Consider the following 13,921-nt stretch of genomic DNA (forward strand, 5'->3'; position numbering starts at 1 on the left):
GTGACCCTCTTTTTCTTCAGCGTAAGGATTCATATATAATACAAAATACTCCTAGGGTGGTATGCAGCGTCAGACTCTTATGAACACCTAATTATGAGCGCATGTGTGGAGGTTGTGACTATAGGTGGTAAAAGGGGACAACCGGATCCGGAGCTTACAGTTGAATGTGCACGCTGGCTGTGAGGTATATTTATTTAATTCCCAGGGTGGCAATTGGACTGTATTATAATCATATGTTGTATGTAGTGGGTTAAGTCAAAAACTTTGTGTCTGTTAAGGAGCATATTGGACGCTCTAGGTCTGGTGTGCATGGCTTCGCAAGCAGAGTGTATAGATGCCCTCCTCACGTGACTAAGTCAAGATATTTGCAGCAGTATATTGCTATAATGCATGCCACAGGATGTCCTCATTCAAACCCTGACTATCTGATGATAAGCGATGGATCCACCTTTGTTCTTTGCGGAACAGGGCTTGTTTAGGGCAATTCGGGCTAGATTCAAGTATAAGCCATTTAAGGGAGTCAACAGTATGATTCGCCTCCACATAGTGTTTACACATCTTCGTGTTAGTTTTTTTACAGCGAAAATTACTGCGATGTTCTGTAATGCGGGTTCTGACAGGACGTGTCGTCATTCCTATGTATTGTAGCTCGCATGGGCACGTCAGCATGTAGATGCAATTGTATTGTTTTATGCATAGCTGTGAAAGCACAAGCTGTACAGGAACCACAAGGATAATGCCCTTTCACAGGGGGCAATTGCCATAGTGTCTGTTGTGTCCCCTTCTTTTTGACTTTTGGTCTTGTACTGATCAAAATATCTTTAATATTCTGTGATCGTTTGAACGCGAATCTAGGTAGATCAAAGGTAAGGTCACCTGTGTTCAATATGGCCCAATGTCGTTTGATCAGGCTCTTGACTTTAGTAGACGCTGGGGTAAATGTGGTGACACAGGTAATAGGTTGGTTCACTATAGGTGCCTGCTCCCGTGGTTCAAGGAGGGCCTCACGATGATTATTTCTTGCTCTTTTCTGCGCTGTATAGACATCTCTAGTGGGGTAACCTCTATCTAGCAGGTTCCTCGAGAGGATTGCTGATTCTTTTTTGTACTCGGTAGAGTCACTACAGTTTCGCCTTATTCGCAAAAATTGCCCAAAGGGAAGGTTAGTGCGTAGTGCTTTGGGATGGTGACTAGTGTAATGGAGCAAGCTATTACGGTCGGTGGGTTTCCTATACATCGTGGTACTAAGAGCCCCATCTTTGAGCTTTATTGTTAGATCGAGGAAGGCAATCTCGGTAGGTGACACGGACATCGTAAACCTAAGGTATGGGTTGAGAGTGTTAACCCATTCGAAAAAGGCCTCATGCGAGGTCGAGGGTCCTGTCCACAAGATCAAGATGTCGTCAATAAATCGTTTCCACATCAAGATGTTGTTACGGAAGGGGTTCGCCTGTTGTTGTATATGTCTGTCTTCAAAGTCAGCCATATAGAGGCATGCCACCGATGGGGCAAAGGTACTGCCCATCGAGGTCCCTTGCGTTTGATGATAGTAATTACCCTTGAATTCAAAGAAATTCTCTGTCAGTGCTAAAGTAGCACACTCCATAATGAATGAAGGTGGGGTGGATGAGTTCCACATTTCCAACCCTAGCCTCTCCTCGATTACTTCTAGTGTGGCCCTCTGGGGGATGTTTGTGTAGAGGGCCTCCACATCAAGAGTAATCAGGAGATTAATTTGACTGATATTTTGGACTGTGTTCAACATGCGTAAGACATCAGAGGTATCTTGGATGAACGAGGGAATGCGTCTCACTAAGGGTTGTAGAAAGTGATCACAAAATTGTGAAAGCGGTTCGAGGATGGAATTAATCCCAGACACTATCGGTCGTCCGGGAACTGGTCCCATGTCTTTGTGGATCTTGGGAAGAATGTAAAAGTACGGAACCCTGGGATCTTTTTTCATCAGGAAGTCCGCCTCTTTCTTACTGATCCACTGTTCACATTCTGCACTTTCTACCAAGCCTGTTATTGTTGTTTGTAGGCGTGGGGTCACATGGAATAGGAGTGTAATAGCGTGTGTCACTCAGTTGTCTGGTACATTCCAGTTCGTAGTCCACAGTGTTCATAAGGACTGTGGCACCGCCCTTGTCGTCCTGAATGTTTTCTCATTATTTTCTTTAACAGGCCCCTGACGAAGGGTTATTTCCCTTTAACCCGAAATGCATTGGGCATAATGTAAAATAGCAAATTTGTGAATTTTCATGAATGCAATGAACTTTCTCGTATGAAGTGAAAAACATTGAAAAATGAACAATTAAATACAACTATGAAATCGATGAACTAGACAGTAGTAATGTGATCATTTAAAGAACTGGCATGAAAATCGATGATATACATAAATAGGCGAGTGAAGAAACCTAGTAGTTTCATTCAAAAAGGAGCGCATTCTTCGTGGCTTGCCAAACCACACTCGATACCAGTATTATTAAGGCACTGCAGACTCAGTGTGACAAGGATAGCGCCAACACGAATATTTTTGAAATGGTTATAATCAACAGGTGTGCATGAAGATAACATTGTTTTGACTTGGTGTGTGTAAAGCCACAGCTTATCAATTCAACACGGAATATTTCTGCACAACATACCTGGTTTCCTGCTCCTCGTACAAGGAACTTGGAAGCAACCGAGTCACAGTCTTCGGAAAAAGCTGCAGCATGTCCGGGTTTCAGCGGCGTGTCATACAGTTCAAGGATGTCATCTGCAGGAACGTAAAAGAAAATGTACATGAGCACAACTCAGTGGAAGCGAGGGTCAAGCCTGAAGGATGAGGCTGTCACTCTCTCTGTGCTCATGGATGAGGCGGTCACTCTCTGTGCTCATGGATGAGGCGGTCACTCTCTATGCTCATTGCAGCTGCTGGCACAGTACAGCCCACGCGTGGTCCCATCTCATCTACTCTTTCCGTAGTGGCCCACACTGGAGATACTGTGTCCCCCGACAGCGATCCCTTTCATGCTGTCTCTGGGTGCAGGGGAGCGATTAGCTTACTTTGAGAAAAGCCAATAAGTCTCACCTATGCAAGAGCTATTGGCTTTGCCATTATGTTCTAGCCATGTTGAACACCAGCGTGGCTGCTGTTCAGCATGGATAAAAGTTAGTGGGGTAAACAAGAGTGGAGTGGCGTGGAGTGCAGTGGAATACAGCAGTGTTAAGTACAGTGGTGAAGAGTGTAGTAAAGCATAGAAGAGTGGGGTAGATTGCACTGGCATAAAGTAGAGTGCTGCAGAATAGCGAGACGTAGAGTGCAGTGTCAGAGTGCAGTAGTGCACAGTAGATTAGAGTGGCATAGAGTGTAGTAGCATAGAATGGATTAGTGTAGAGTACATTGGCATCGAGTGCAGCAGAGTGGCGTACAGTGGAGTGGAGCAGAGTATAATGCAGTGGCATAGAGTGCAGTGGCGTAGAGTGGCGCAGAGTTCAGGGGCAGAGACTGCAGTGTTGCAGATTAGCGTGCCGTAAAGTGCAGTGGTGTAGAGTGGAATGGCGTAGAGTCCAGTGGCAGAGATTGCAGTGGCATAGAGTGCAGTGGCGCAGAGTTCAGTGGCAGAGACTGCCGTGTTGCAGATTAGAGTGCAGTGGCGCAGAGTAGAGTGGCGAAGAGTTCAGTGGCAGAGACTGCAGTGTTGCAGATTAGAGTGCAGTGGTGTAGAGTAGAGTGGCGTAGAGTGCAGTGGTGTAGGAGTATATTTGTTTTGAGTGCAGTGGTGTAGAGTAGAATGGCGTAGAGTGCAGTGGTGTAGGAGTATATTTGTTTTGAGTGCAGTGGTGTAGAGTAGAATGGCGTAGAGTGCAGTGGTGTAGGAGTATATTTGTTTTGAGTAAAGTGGTGTAGAGTAGAATGGCATAGAGTGCAGTGGTGTAGAGTGTATTTGTTTTGAGTAAAGTGGTGCAGAGTAGAATGGCGCAGAGTGCAGTGGTGTAGGAGTATAATTGTTTTGAGTGCAGTGGTGTAGAGTAGAATGGCGTAGAGTGCAGTGGTGTAGGAGTATATTTGTTTTGAGTAAAGTGGTGCAGAGTAGAATGGCGTAGAGTGCAGTGGTGTAGGAGTATAATTGTTTTGAGTGCAGTGGTGTAGAGTAGAATGGCGTAGAGTGCAGTGGTGTAGGAGTATATTTGTTTTGAGTAAAGTGGTGTAGAGTAGAATGGCGTAGAGTGCAGTGGTGTAGGAGTATATTTGTTTTGAGTAAAGTGGTGTAGAGTAGAATGGCGTAGAGTGCAGTGGTGTAGGAGTATATTTGTTTTGAGTAAATGGTGCAGAGTGCATTGGCATAGAGTGCAGTGGCGCAGAATGGAGTGTCACAGGCTAAATTGCAGTAGTGTGGAGAGGCATAGAGTGGAATAGAGCATGTAGAGTGCAGTGGTGTAGATTAGACTGATTCAGAGTAGAGTGCAGTGGTGCAGAGTAGATTTGAGTGGCTTAGAGTGGAATGGCATAGAATGCAGCGGTGAAGGGTGCAGTGATGCATAGGAGAGTAATGTGGGGCGAGAGCATTGGCACAGAGTGGAGTGGTGTAGAGTAGAGAGACGTCGAGTGAAGTGGCATAGAGTGGAGTGTTGCAGAGTAGAGTGCAGTGAAGCAAGGTAGAGTGGAGTAGTGTATAGTGTAGCAGAGTAGAGTGCAGTGAAGCAGAGAGGAGGAGTGTGGAGTGGTGCATAGTAGAGTGCGGTAACGTGACGTATGCAGGGTTTGGTAAAATACTGCCATTACAGATGTTAATAGTGAAAGATTTGCTGTTGATGTACACATGATATATGTACGTATAACAATGAACTCGCATTGCTGTAGTCAAATCCAACTGATATGACTTCTTCATGAAATTCAAGTCAAAAATACGTGGTCAGACAGGCCCTGCGGCCGAGGCCTGAAACAACTGTTGACAGATCACAGGTGGGGTGACACGTACCCCTTACACAAAAGCGCACACAGGAAAACCCAGATCGATCCCACAGATAGGCATCGGCACCACAAGTCTTAGGAGATTGGCCCCAATAAAAACACATTTGGCCAAAGGGGTGCGCGTTCCTAAAACACCATAAAGTCAGATGCCACACTAAGTTAGGAAAACTCAGCCAATCAGAACCCTGCATGCACACTACACACAGTGATCATGTGCTCCCATTTCGGACATCTTGACACATGCCCACTGGCCCCAAATTGTATCCAAGCATGGTCGAGACCCACCTGCGCTTCTTATCAAATGGCCAGATTTATGGCACAATGCCAAGGCCCAGTTTCTTGTTCAAAAAGAATGTACACATTGCTTGATGACACTTTGGGAAATGTATAAAATGACGGCCAAAACCGATGAACTTTGAGACAGTCTACAGACCCCGACTCTGTCGCCTGTTCTCCCGGCCGCTGCGTTTAATTAAACAAACTCTTCCTGTTTTGTCAAACGCTCTTATCTCCTATTTTTTTCAAGGTAAATTCACACTCAAGCAACACAGACAACAGCACTCAGTTAAAATGAGCATTACATTTGCACGGACATACACTGATTAAAGTATACATCGCACAAACAATGTGTGTAGAAAGGTCATCACATAGTGTATTGATTTGTTTTGATTGTATTAAAATATAAGCTTCCACCGTACTTCAGAATTACCAAAAAAATGTCCATCATTTGTGCTTTCCATATTCTGAATTATCTGCACAGTTTGTTTCTATACCTTTAACGTTTGTTTTGTGCTATAAAAATGTAACATCATACAGCATACCCCAAGTAGGCAGCATGATTGTTATATAGATCCTCTCACTTTGAAGTCAGATGAATAGGAGTAAACACCAAGCTTCCTGGAAAACAGAGCTGGACATCTGACCTCTGTCTTTGAATGCAGAGCAGATGTGACCTAATGAGAACAAGATCCAAAGGCCTGTTTACAGAATTTTAGTACTAGTGGAAGAATACAATAAGTAGGGTTGGGCAACGGAAGGTACAAACGTACGCTGGACAGCCTAAAATAAAAAAAGTCAGTCAACAGAAAGCAAGTAACTTTGAATTATAAACCACAAAGCCAATGGTAAGCAATGTGCTACTATCATCAACCACTTACACACCTTTAAAAAACATTTTTGGGGGGTTTTATATAGAGCAAACTAAACTCGAGATATCGTATCAGAGTGCTTTGCACAAGCACCAGTTTTCTTACAGATGGACACCTTTTTTTTTTAGTTAAGCACAGGGATATTAAATGATTTGTCCAGAATCACATGATTTTGAGCGTCGTTGCCGAGACTCGAACCCGGTTCCCAAGCTTCAAGGTCAACCGCTCTAGCCGTAAGGCTCCATCCTCTCCCCTTTATTTGGTAAATGCCCTCCTCATACACTGTCGGAGGCTCATACATTTCATGGCAATCCTTGGCCTGAACATTACTTTCAAGGGCAGGGCGCGCTGTTCAACTGCCCCGTTGAGCCAAAAGATGACACAGAGTAGTCCCAGCTCACAATCAAGGAAGAAGAATTTGTTTACATCAGAGCCTAACAAAACTGAAAACCACTTCTCTGCCTGTGCTATCACCACTTAGTGCTGCTCATTTTGTGCTCTGAGCGGAGCTACTCTCACAAGTTGCCCACCCACTGATGAGCCGCTCACTCCACACTACCCAGCAAGAGGTGACCCACAAGTCACCAGACTCTAGAGAATGAGGAGTCACTGATCTGTAAATTGTCTAAGCTATTGATACTGTGACAATGATGAGCTGTTGGCCCTCAGGAGAGGAAGAGTCACTGATCCTAAGAGAAAGAGTCGACACAGCTTCTCAGAGAAAGAGTCGACACAGGTCCCCAGAGAAAGAGTCGTCACTGATCTCCAGAGAAAGAGTCAACATGGGTCCCCAGAGAACGAGTCATCACAGATCTCCAGAGAAAGAGTCGACACGGGTCCCCAGAGAAAGAGTCGTCACAGATCTCCAGAGAAAGAGTCGACACGGGTCCCCAGAGAAAGAGTTGTCACAGATCTCCAGAGAAAGAGTCGACATGGATCGCCAGAGAAAGAGTCGACACGGCTCTCCAGAGAAAGAGTCGACATGGGTCCCCAGAGAAAGAGTTGTCGTAAGTCCCCAGAGAAAGAGTCGTCGTAGGTCCCCAGAGAAAGAGTCGTCGTGGGTCCCCAGAGAAAGAGTCGTCATGAGTCCCCAGAGAAAGAGTCGACACGGATCTCCATAGAAAGAATCACGGATCTCCAGAGAAAGAGTCGACACGGGTCCCCAGAGAAAGAGTCGACACGGGTCCCCAGAGAAAGAGTCGTCATGGATCCCCAGAGAAAGAGTCGACACGGATCTCCAGGGAAAGAGTCGACATGGGTCTCGAGAGGAAGAGTCGACACAGATCTCTAGAGAACGAGTCGACATGGGTCTCCAGAGAAAGAGTCGTCATGGGTCCCCAGAGAAAGAGTCGCCATGGGTCCCCAGAGAAAGAGTCGTCACGGGTCCCCAGAGAAAGAGGAGCCACCAGTCCAAGGTGGACTTGCTGGAGACAAGGAGTAGCCACTGGTCCCCAGGCAAGGAGGAAACGCCGGTCCCAAAGCAAGGAGGAGACGCCGGTCCCCAAGCAAGGAGGAGACGCCGGTCACCGGGTAAGGAGGAGACGCCATTCCCCGTGCAAGAAGGAGGCGCCGTTCCCCGGGCAAGAAGGAGACACCGGTCCCTGGGCAAGGAGGAGACGCATGCCCCCGGGCAAGGAGGAGACGCCGGTCCCCGGGCAAGGAGGAGACGGCGGTCCCCAGGCAAGGAGGAGACGGCGGTCCCCAGGCAAGGAGGAGACAGCGGTCCCCAGGCAAGGAGGAGACAGCGGTCCCCAGGCAAGGAGGAGACGGCGGTCCCCAGGCAAGGAGGAGACGGCGGTCCCCAGGCAAGGAGACGGCGGTCCCCAGGCAAGGAGGAGACGGCGGTCCCCAGGCAAGGAGGAGACGGCGGTCCCCAGGCAAGGAGGAGACGGCGGTCCCCAGGCAAGGAGGAGACGGCGGTCCCCAGGCAAGGAGGAGACGGCGGTCTCCAGGCAAGGAGGAGACGGCGGTCCCCAGGCAAGGAGGAGACGGCGGTCCCCAGGCAAGGAGGAGACGGCGGTCCCCAGGCAAGGAGGAGACGGCGGTCCCCAGGCAAGGAGGAGACGGCGGTCCCCAGGCAAGGAGGAGACGACGGTCCACAGGCAAGGAGGAGACGACGGTCCACAGGCAAGTAGGAGACGACGGTCCCCAGGCAAGGAGGAGACGACGGTCCCCAGGCAAGGAGGAGACGACGGTCCCCAGGCAAGGAGGAGACGACGGTCCCCAGGCAAGGAGGAGACGACGGTCCCCAGGCAAGGAGGAGACGACGGTCCCCAGGCAAGGAGGAGACGACGGTCCCCAGGCAAGGAGGAGACGACGGTCCCCAGGCAAGGAGGAGACGACGGTCCCCAGGCAAGGAGGAGACGACGGTCCCCAGGCAAGGAGGAGACGACGGTCCCCAGGCAAGGAGGAGACGACGGACCGCCGGCAAGGAGGAGACAACGGTCCACAGGCAAGGAGGAGACGACGGTCCCCAGGCAAGGAGGAGACGACGGTCCCCAGGCAAGGAGGAGACGACGGTCCCCAGGCAAGGAGGAGACGACGGTCCCCAGGCAAGGAGGAGACGACGGTCCCCAGGCAAGGAGGAGACGACGGTCCCCAGGCAAGGAGGAGACGACGGTCCCCAGGCAAGGAGGAGACGACGGTCCCCAGGCAAGGAGGAGACGACGGTCCCCAGGCAAGGAGGAGACGATGGTCCCCAGGCAAGGAGGAGATGACGGTCAGCAGACAAGGAGAAGACGATGGTCCCCGGGCAAGGAGGAGATGCCGGTCCCTGGGCAAGGAGGAGATGCCGGTCCCTGGGCAAGGAGGAGATGCTGGTCCCCGGGCAAGGAGAAACAGGTCCCCAAGCTAGGAGGAGACGCAGGTCCCCAGGCAAGGAGGAGCAACTGGTCCCCAGACGGGAAGGAGATGCCGGTCCTCGGGCAAGGAGGAGACGCGGTCCCCGGGCAAGGAGGAGACGCCGGTCCCCGGGCAAGGAGGAGACGCCGGTCCCCGGGCAAGGAGGAGACGCCGGTCCCCGGGCAAGGAGGAGACGGCTGTTCCCAGGCAAGGAGGAGACGCCGGTCCCCGGGCAAGGAGAGATGCCAGTCCTTGAGCAAGGAGGAGACGCCAGTCCCCGGGCAAGGAGGAGACGCCAGTCCCCTGGCAAGGAGGAGACGCCAGTCCCCTGGCAAGGAGGAGACGCCAGTCCCCCGGCAAGGAGGAGACCCTCGTCCCCTGGCAAGGAGGAGACCCTCGTCCCCGGGCAAGGAGGAGACACCGGTCCCTGGGCAAGGAGGAGACGCCGGTCCCCGGGCAAGGAGGAGATGCAGGCTCCCAGGCAAGGAGGAGACAACAGTCCCCAGGCAGGGAGGAGCAACTGGTCCACCAGGCAAGGAGGAGACGCCGGTCCCCGGCCAAGGAGGAGATACCGGTCCCCGGGCACGGAGGAGACGCCAGGCCCCGGGCAAGGAGGAGACGCCAGTCCCCGGGCAAGGAGGAGACACCAGTCCCCGGGCAAGGAGGAGACACCAGTCCCCGGGCAAGGAGGAGACACCAGTCCCCGGGCAAGGAGGAGACGCCAGTCCCCGGGCAAGGAGGAGACGCCAGTCCCCGGGCAAGGAGGAGACGCCGGTCCCCTGACAAGGAGGAAACGCTGGTCCCCGGGCAAGGAGGAGCCAACTGTCAAAGGCCCACTTGTCACAGCTGCTTACTTGTCCTCCTTACTGTCCTCATCGAAGCTTGAAATACTTTCTGGACAGCATTTCAAGGACTACAGTCATGCGAGAATTTCATCTGGGTGCAAATCATGGGCTTCAACTTTTAACAAGCCGCTGACAGGACCTCCTATCGGTCTCGCCAGTGTCCTATGTACATTCTACTGTCAACCATTTGTTTTTTTACATATTTTTCACTTAGCAACAAATCTGTAGAATGTTTTTTATCTAATTTTACAAGTTTTCTCACAAAAGTACACTACAAAACAAAGATGAAACTGATTTTGTATGAACTATTAAAGGATTAAAAACTAAAATAATTTGTGCCACCTGGGAAACACTCAATGTCAGTCCCGAGACCCAACTTTTGTAAAAATCCCAGTTGACCCCGAGAGATCCTTCCCCTCCTCCAACATCTTATCTCGACTGCACCAAAGCTCTTCTCAAACCTTCACAAGCAGAATCAGTCACTGTTTTCACGTGAGTGTAAGCATGCAAGTCTGTGAGCCCAAACCGAGTAAGACACCGGAGTGACACGAGGAGTGACGCTCACCTTGCACGATGACATCGTCGTCCATGTAGATTGCCCTCTCGGCATCAGGGACCATGTACGGTAGGTAGTACCTTGCAAACGTCAGCTGGGAGGACAGACCCGGAACAGAGAAAAGAATATGACATTAGTTAACAACACAAACTGCACAGGCCTACAGAAGTGCAAACATTGCATGAACACCACTGCCGAGAGTTGAACCGCAGACACAAAGTGCACAGCATCAGCAGTATGTGGACAATGAAGGATCACGCATCTATCCATGGCACATGCCATGGTCCGTCACAAGAACAGTCTCACCAGACCACTCACTACCTCTCAAACCCTTAAACCACCAAAGAGGCGAACAGTGGCAGGTGGAGGAGTGGACAATTGAAGTAAATGTAGCCAACTACTTTACGGCAGGGTAATATGTCTGAAAATATAGGCAGTGCTGGCCCTCCTGATGACGTCTGAGAGTAGCAATTCGCTTTCTGGAAAGTTAAAGAGAATCTTAATATCTCAAAAAAGGGTGAGTCAAGAATTATGCACCTTTACCTCAAACATGTGAACAACAATGTTCATGATCTAGGCGTTACCAGAACTCATATTGTCTTTGTGTTCACAACACAGACAGCACTTGCAGAGCTCAAGAGCTCTTTGTGTTCATGATCCAGACAGCACTAGCAGAGTGCAGACCCCTTTGTGTTCATAACACAGACAGCACTTGCAGAGCTCAGATGCTCTTTGTATTTAAGATACAGACAGCATCAGCAGAGTGCAGACGCTTTTTGTTTGCAATACAGACAGCACCATCAGATTGCAGACCCCTTTGTGTCCATGATACAGACAGAACAAGTGAGTGAAGAACGCTTTGTCTTCATGATACAGACATCACCAGCAGAACACTTTGTGTTCAGGATACAGACAGCACCAGCAGAGTGCAGACCTTTTGTGTTCACAATACAGACATCACTGGCACAGTGTAGACCATTTGTGTTCATGATACAGACATGACTTGCAGAGCTCAGATGCTCTTTGGGTTCATGATACAGACAGCGCTGGCAGAGTGCAGACCCTTTGTGTTCATGATACAGACAGCGCTGGCAGAGTGCAGACCCTTCGAGCTCATGATACAGACAACAGCAGCAGAGTGCAGACCCTTCGAGTTCATGATACAGACAGCGCTGGCAGAGTGCAGACCCTTCGAGTTCATGATACAGACAGCAGCAGCAGACTGCAAACCCTTCGAGTTCATGATACAGACAGCAGCAGCAGAGTGCAGACCCTTCGAGTTCATGATACAGACAGCTCTGGCAGAGTGCAGACCCTTCGAGTTCATGATACAGACAGCAGCAGCAGAGTGCAGACCCTTCGAGTTCATGATACAGACAGCGCTGGCAGAGTGCAGACCCTTCGAGTTCATGATACAGACAGCAGCAGCAGAGTTTGAGCACTTACCGGTTTTATGGGCTCTCGCTGGTCAGGATCTACCCGAATCTTCCCCTCCAAAACACGAGGATCAAAATCTAAAATTTTATATTTTAATGTTTTCAGCTCCGTATTCTTTAGCCACAATCTAAAGGAAAAGAAACCATTTATATTTTTTGATGAAACAACATGAAGTTAACAAAAGTGAAGTCGTCACACAGACTGGATGTCAAATTATCTCATAAACGGATAACTATAGACAGGTTTACACAGTTCAACGAGCAGTCTCCCTGCCCACATTTATTCACAAAAAACAACTGATAATTTACTGGTTGTGGAATAAGAGCGACAAAAGCAATTTTAGAGCGCCAACATGATGGAGGTGGTTTTGAAACCAATAACTGTATACGTAGCTACAGAGAGGAATCATCAAAGTCGGCAGTGGGTTGGCCATCCTCGAAACCAAGTCCACGTTGCCCTGAGCTCATGATAAAAGATAGTCAGCCTGAGAAAATGTGAGCTGGGAGGCTTAAATGAATTATCCCTAACGGAAGAATCCCACCCAGCAGTGAGCTTTACTGTCCAGGGCGATCACTGGGGTGATCAGAGGGATGATAGATTATGGGGGATTTATCTGAGCAATGGAGGACACAGATGACCGGGAATCGAGGGGCAGCCAGGCAACAGAGGGACGCAGAGCAGGCGGGATGTGTAGTCTGCAAGGAAGGAGTTCAGCAAGGAAATGACAGGGATGGTTAAAAGATGCTCTTGATGAATTGAACGTTGCTCCTCGGCAAGCTTCTACTTTCTACTGAACTGTAGAGTTTCGCCCCGGGTGGAACTCCTATTAATGCAGATGACTACCATCCCCACGTGCAGGCGAAGACACGACTCATGCCAGGTCCAGGCTTTCTCGCTGCACCACAAGTTGAGGAGATCGACTACAGGCCCTCCTGGGTGAATAAACATCTGCGGTGTGTGTCAGGACTGGGCCCTTCCTCCGACTGTAAGAGGTGCTTGTGAGTAGGACTTGGGTACATGCGGTATGTGATGATCCAGTACGGGTGAACAGCTGCATGATTGTTGCCCAAAGTTTGAAGAATGCTTCCTGGGGATAGCTACTGCCAGATAGCAACTGATCTTTCCTTTCATGCCCCAGCGCAATTTCTCCTTTACTGCATGAGGGACTGCAAGTCAGGTGGGGTCTGGGTCAGGCATCACATCCTTCTCAATAGAGAAGGAAGATTTATTTGCGTCCACCTTGCCTGGATCAAGACAGTAATAGCAGGTCAGCCTTTAGCCAAACAAAGGAAAGCATGTCAAAAGGACTGTGGCCACAGGCGTAGCCACCGCAAAAATACTTTAAACACGCAGAGTGGCTGCTCTCCCAACCCCTCCATCCTACACCCAGATCGGGACTGAATAGCTGAGGCTAGCATCAGCCACTGATTGGCTGCAGAAGTGTCTGGGGCAGATGTACAAACCCAGTGGTCTTTGAGGGATGGTGGTGAACAACAAGTACCCGTTATGCTTTCCATGGGACTGACCCACACCTACGGCAGGGCACAAAGGGCATGGATTTTATTCCTCCAAGTGCATAAGAATAACTTTTAAGAAGAGGGGACAGTGGGCCTGGCTCCAGGTGCATCTGAATCCCTGCGAATCAGGTATCCAGAACACCTTTTGGATTCTAGGGGCTGTTAAACCAGTACAGAGCAAAGGGCTGGACCAGGATGTTTTGCTGAGTGGCCTGAAAGAGTAGGGACCGTACTGCAGAGTGAAGAAAAGACCAGCTACTCCCAGGAATTGAAGGAGAAGGCCGTACACTGCCTGGTAAGCTGCCTTTTCATCCCAGGACAGCAGGAAGCGGTGCTCCACGTGCTGGGATGAGAACTTTTACCTCAGAGGAGCTGCAGAAGACCAGAGGTTGTTGCAGCTGCCTAGCTGGACCCAGGATCAGGATTGTTGAGTTTCCCTCTCTACATACTTTCCATCTCCCCCAAGAAAGGACCAACACACTTTAAACTCACCGCTAATGGGGTGAGGGTGTTCAAGAAGCCTCTGCAGTGCTGGGAGATTGATGCTGCGGACGCTGGGGGCTCTGCCTCTTCAAGACACCGGTTCAACCCCTTCTGACGCGTTCTGCGGCCTGAGGACC

At 49.8% G+C, this 13,921-nt stretch overlaps 1 protein-coding gene across 1 annotated transcript in view; it reads right to left on the reverse strand.

Moving 5' to 3' along the window:
• The window catches only part of GLT8D1 (glycosyltransferase 8 domain containing 1), a 70,932-nt gene that overhangs the window by 32,361 nt on the left and 24,650 nt on the right, over window positions 1–13,921 (reverse strand). Inside the window, exons 5-7 of the mRNA XM_086939415.1 lie at window positions 11,794–11,911; window positions 10,357–10,441; window positions 2,646–2,758 (exon numbers count right to left, since the gene is read on the reverse strand). Of these exons, the coding sequence (XP_086795541.1) occupies window positions 2,646–2,758; window positions 10,357–10,441; window positions 11,794–11,911 (316 nt within the window). The remainder of the gene's footprint in view (window positions 1–2,645; window positions 2,759–10,356; window positions 10,442–11,793; window positions 11,912–13,921) is intronic.

This window comes from Lissotriton vulgaris, chromosome 9 (assembly GCF_964263255.1).
Source record: "Lissotriton vulgaris chromosome 9, aLisVul1.2, whole genome shotgun sequence".
Classification (NCBI taxonomy): Eukaryota; Metazoa; Chordata; class Amphibia; order Caudata; family Salamandridae; genus Lissotriton; species Lissotriton vulgaris.